Source organism: Coregonus lavaretus (genome assembly GCF_964263955.1).
Source record: "Coregonus lavaretus genome assembly, contig: HAP1_SCAFFOLD_1321, whole genome shotgun sequence".
Lineage (NCBI taxonomy): Eukaryota > Metazoa > Chordata > Actinopteri > Salmoniformes > Salmonidae > Coregonus > Coregonus lavaretus.
In genome coordinates this window covers 130001-135525 of record NW_028163238.1, presented here as the reverse complement: position 1 = coordinate 135525, position 5525 = coordinate 130001, and the positions used below count along the sequence as shown (strand labels likewise).

The following is a 5525-nucleotide window of genomic DNA, read 5'->3' as shown; positions in this document are numbered from 1 at the left end:
TAGTACTGCTGGAGACGCTCCTATAGAGAGAGAGAGAGGTTAGAGGTCAGATATCTAGAGCTAGACTCTGGGCTCTGTGGACCTCTTCTGGGGCTAAAGCTGCTCTGGTAGAATAGTACTGCTGGAGACGCTCCTATAGAGAGAGAGAGGTTAGAGGTCAGATATCTAGAGCTAGACTCTGGGCTCTGTGGACCTCTTCTGGGGCTAAAGCTGCTCTGGTAGAATAGTACTGCTGGAGACGCTCCTATAGAGAGAGAGGTTAGAGGTCAGATATCTAGAGCTAGACTCTGGGCTCTGTGGACCTCTTCTGGGGCTAAAGCTGCTCTGGTAGAATAGTACTGCTGGAGACGCTCCTATAGAGAGAGAGAGAGGTTAGAGGTCAGATATCTAGAGCTAGACTCTGGGCTCTGTGGACCTCTTCTGGGGCTAAAGCTGCTCTGGTAGAATAGTACTGCTGGAGACGCTCCTATAGAGAGAGAGAGGTTAGAGGTCAGATATCTAGAGCTAGACTCTGGGCTCTGTGGACCTCTTCTGGGGCTAAAGCTGCTCTGGTAGAATAGTACTGCTGGAGACGCTCCTATAGAGAGAGAGAGGTTAGAGGTCAGATATCTAGAGCTAGACTCTGGGCTCTGTGGACCTCTTCTGGGGCTAAAGCTGCTCTGGTAGAATAGTACTGCTGGAGACGCTCCTATAGAGAGAGAGGTTAGAGGTCAGATATCTAGAGCTAGACTCTGGGCTCTGTGGACCTCTTCTGGGGCTAAAGCTGCTCTGGTAGAATAGTACTGCTGGAGACGCTCCTATAGAGAGAGAGAGGTTAGAGGTCAGATATCTAGAGCTAGACTCTGGGCTCTGTGGACCTCTTCTGGGGCTAAAGCTGCTCTGGTAGAATAGTACTGCTGGAGACGCTCCTATAGAGAGAGAGGTTAGAGGTCAGATATCTAGAGCTAGACTCTGGGCTCTGTGGACCTCTTCTGGGGCTAAAGCTGCTCTGGTAGAATAGTACTGCTGGAGACGCTCCTATAGAGAGAGAGGTTAGAGGTCAGATATCTAGAGCTAGACTCTGGGCTCTGTGGACCTCTTCTGGGGCTAAAGCTGCTCTGGTAGAATAGTACTGCTGGAGACGCTCCTATAGAGAGAGAGGTTAGAGGTCAGATATCTAGAGCTAGACTCTGGGCTCTGTGGACCTCTTCTGGGGCTAAAGCTGCTCTGGTAGAATAGTACTGCTGGAGACGCTCCTATAGAGAGAGAGAGGTTAGAGGTCAGATATCTAGAGCTAGACTCTGGGCTCTGTGGACCTCTTCTGGGGCTAAAGCTGCTCTGGTAGAATAGTACTGCTGGAGACGCTCCTATAGAGAGAGAGAGGTTAGAGGTCAGATATCTAGAGCTAGACTCTGGGCTCTGTGGACCTCTTCTGGGGCTAAAGCTGCTCTGGTAGAATAGTACTGCTGGAGACGCTCCTATAGAGAGAGAGAGGTTAGAGGTCAGATATCTAGAGCTAGACTCTGGGCTCTGTGGACCTCTTCTGGGGCTAAAGCTGCTCTGGTAGAATAGTACTGCTGGAGACGCTCCTATAGAGAGAGAGGTTAGAGGTCAGATATCTAGAGCTAGACTCTGGGCTCTGTGGACCTCTTCTGGGGCTAAAGCTGCTCTGGTAGAATAGTACTGCTGGAGACGCTCCTATAGAGAGAGAGGTTAGAGGTCAGATATCTAGAGCTAGACTCTGGGCTCTGTGGACCTCTTCTGGGGCTAAAGCTGCTCTGGTAGAATAGTACTGCTGGAGACGCTCCTATAGAGAGAGAGAGGTTAGAGGTCAGATATCTAGAGCTAGACTCTGGGCTCTGTGGACCTCTTCTGGGGCTAAAGCTGCTCTGGTAGAATAGTACTGCTGGAGACGCTCCTATAGAGAGAGAGGTTAGAGGTCAGATATCTAGAGCTAGACTCTGGGCTCTGTGGACCTCTTCTGGGGCTAAAGCTGCTCTGGTAGAATAGTACTGCTGGAGACGCTCCTATAGAGAGAGAGAGAGGTTAGAGGTCAGATATCTAGAGCTAGACTCTGGGCTCTGTGGACCTCTTCTGGGGCTAAAGCTGCTCTGGTAGAATAGTACTGCTGGAGACGCTCCTATAGAGAGAGAGAGAGGTTAGAGGTCAGATATCTAGAGCTAGACTCTGGGCTCTGTGGACCTCTTCTGGGGCTAAAGCTGCTCTGGTAGAATAGTACTGCTGGAGACGCTCCTATAGAGAGAGAGAGAGGTTAGAGGTCAGATATCTAGAGCTAGACTCTGGGCTCTGTGGACCTCTTCTGGGGCTAAAGCTGCTCTGGTAGAATAGTACTGCTGGAGACGCTCCTATAGAGAGAGAGAGAGGTTAGAGGTCAGATATCTAGAGCTAGACTCTGGGCTCTGTGGACCTCTTCTGGGGCTAAAGCTGCTCTGGTAGAATAGTACTGCTGGAGACGCTCCTATAGAGAGAGAGAGAGGTTAGAGGTCAGATATCTAGAGCTAGACTCTGGGCTCTGTGGACCTCTTCTGGGGCTAAAGCTGCTCTGGTAGAATAGTACTGCTGGAGATGCTCCTATAGAGAGAGAGGTTAGAGGTCAGATATCTAGAGCTAGACTCTGGGCTCTGTGGACCTCTTCTGGGGCTAAAGCTGCTCTGGTAGAATAGTACTGCTGGAGACGCTCCTATAGAGAGAGAGAGGTTAGAGGTCAGATATCTAGAGCTAGACTCTGGGCTCTGTGGACCTCTTCTGGGGCTAAAGCTGCTCTGGTAGAATAGTACTGCTGGAGACGCTCCTATAGAGAGAGAGGTTAGAGGTCAGATATCTAGAGCTAGACTCTGGGCTCTGTGGACCTCTTCTGGGGCTAAAGCTGCTCTGGTAGAATAGTACTGCTGGAGACGCTCCTATAGAGAGAGAGAGGTTAGAGTTCAGGGGTTAAAGGTCAGTGGTTAGAGGTAGGGATGAAGCTGCATAGAGATCCTATTAAATGACTAGAGGGGCTATGTCATAAACCCTCAAGGTTCCAGAATGGGGGTGAAAATGTCAGCCATATTGGTCAGGGAGAAATCCACACCAGTCTAATGGGAATGAATGGTGAATGTCAGCCATATTGGTCAGGGAGAAATCCAAACCAGTCTAATTGGAATGAATGGTAAATGTCAGCCATATTGGTCAGGGAGAAATCCACACCAGTCTAATGGGAATGAATGGTAGTATATTACATGATACAATGTCAGTACTTGTTGCATTTACAACTTGTCTAACATGCTACCCAGACCGTCCACCCTAACATTCTACCCAGACCGTCCACCCTAACATGCTACCCAGACCGTCCACCCTAACATGCTACCCAGACGTCCGCGTGCATCCTAACATGCTACCCAGACCGTCCATCCTAACATGCTACCCAGACCGTCCATCCTAACATGCTACCCAGACCGTCCACCCTAACATGCTACCCAGACCGTCCACCCTAACATGCTACCCAGACCGTCCACCCTAACATGCTACCCAGACCGTCCACCCTAACATGCTACCCAGACCGTCCATCCTAACATGCTACCCAGACCGTCCACCCTAACATGCTACCCAGACCGTCCACCCTAACATGCTACCCAGACCGTCCACCCTAACATGCTACCCAGACCGTCCATCCTAACATGCTACCCAGACCGTCCACCCTAACATGCTACCCAGACCGTCCACCCTAACATGCTACCCAGACCGTCCATCCTAACATGCTACCCAGACCGTCCATCCTAACATGCTACCCAGACCGTCCATCCTAACATGCTACCCAGACCATCCGCGTGCATCCTAACATGCTACCCAGACCGTCCACCCTGGTACGGTGCGGTGCGGTGGGGTGGGGTGGGGTGCGGTGCGGTGGGGTGCGGTGCGGTGCGGTGCGGTGGGGTGCGGTGCGGTGCGGTCTGGTGCGGTGCGGTCTGGTGCGGTGCGGTGCGGTCTGGTGCGGTGCGGTGCGGTCTGGTGCGGTGTGGTCTGGTGCGGTGCGGTGCGGTCTGGTGCGGTGCGGTCTGGTGCGGTGCGGTGCGGTGCGGTGCGGTCTGGTGCGGTGCGGTCTGGTGCGGTGTGGTCTGGTGCGGTGCGGTCTGGTGCGGTGCGGTCTGGTGCGGTGCGGTGCGGTGCGGTCTGGTGCGGTGCGGTGCGGTCTGGTGCGGTGCGGTCTGGTGCGGTGCGGTCTGGTGCGGTGCGGTCTGGTGCGGTGCGGTCTGGTGCGGTGCGGTCTGGTGCGGTGCGGTGCGGTCTGGTGCGGTGCGGTCTGGTGCGGTGCGGTGCGGTCTGGTGCGGTGCGGTGCGGTCTGGTGCGGTGCGGTCTGGTGCGGTGCGGTCTGGTGCGGTGCGGTCTGGTGCGGTGCGGTCTGGTGCGGTGCGGTCTGGTGCGGTGCGGTCTGGTGCGGTGCGGTCTGGTGCGGTCTGGTGCGGTGCGGTGCGGTCTGGTGCGGTGCGGTGCGGTCTGGTGCGGTGCGGTCTGGTGCGGTGCGGTCTGGTGCGGTGCGGTCTGGTGCGGTGCGGTCTGGTGCGGTGCGGTGCGGTCTGGTGCGGTGCGGTGCGGTCTGGTGCGGTGCGGTGCGGTCTGGTGCGGTGCGGTGCGGTCTGGTGCGGTGCGGTCTGGTGCGGTGCGGTCTGGTGCGGTGCGGTCTGGTGCGGTGCGGTCTGGTGCGGTGCGGTCTGGTGCGGTCTGGTGCGGTGCGGTGCGGTCTGGTGCGGTCTGGTGCGGTGCGGTCTGGTGCGGTGCGGTGCGGTGCGGTCTGGTGCGGTGCGGTCTGGTGCGGTGCGGTCTGGTGCGGTGCGGTCTGGTGCGGTCTGGTGCGGTGCGGTGCGGTCTGGTGCGGTGCGGTCTGGTGCGGTGCGGTCTGGTGCGGTGCGGTCTGGTGCGGTCTGGTGCGGTGCGGTGCGGTCTGGTGCGGTCTGGTGCGGTGCGGTCTGGTGCGGTGCGGTGCGGTGCGGTCTGGTGCGGTGCGGTCTGGTGCGGTGCGGTGCGGTGCGGTCTGGTGCGGTCTGGTGCGGTGCGGTCTGGTGCGGTGCGGTGCGGTCTGGTGCGGTGCGGTCTGGTGCGGTGCGGTGCGGTCTGGTGCGGTGCGGTCTGGTGCGGTGCGGTGCGGTCTGGTGCGGTGCGGTCTGGTGCGGTGCGGTGCGGTCTGGTGCGGTGCGGTCTGGTGCGGTGCGGTCTGGTGCGGTGCGGTCTGGTGCGGTGCGGTCTGGTGCGGTGCGGTCTGGTGCGGTCTGGTGCGGTCTGGTGCGGTCTGGTGCGGTGCGGTGCGGTCTGGTGCGGTGCGGTGCGGTCTGGTGCGGTGCGGTGCGGTCTGGTGCGGTGCGGTGCGGTCTGGTGCGGTGCGGTGCGGTCTGGTGCGGTGCGGTGCGGTGCGGTGCGGTCTGGTGCGGTCTGGTGCGGTGCGGTCTGGTGCGGTGCGGTGCGGTCTGGTGCGGTGCGGTGCGGTCTGGTGCGGTGCGGTCTGGTGCGGTGCGGTGCGGTGCGGTCTGGTGCGGTGCGGTCTGGTGCGGTG

At 57.7% G+C, this 5525-nt stretch overlaps 1 protein-coding gene across 2 annotated transcripts in view; it reads right to left on the bottom strand.

Annotated features, from left to right (window-relative positions):
- Positions 1-2690: 2690 nt before the first annotated feature.
- The window catches only part of LOC311118367 (mitochondrial dynamics protein MID49-like), a 14777-nt gene continuing 11942 nt past the window's right edge, over positions 2691-5525 (bottom strand). For both annotated transcript variants that reach the window (XM_084193173.1, XM_084193174.1), the window contains exon 5: positions 2691-2900. In XM_084193173.1, coding sequence (XP_084049299.1) covers positions 2814-2900 — 87 coding nt within the window. In that variant the 3' untranslated portion in view covers positions 2691-2813. The remainder of the gene's footprint in view (positions 2901-5525) is intronic.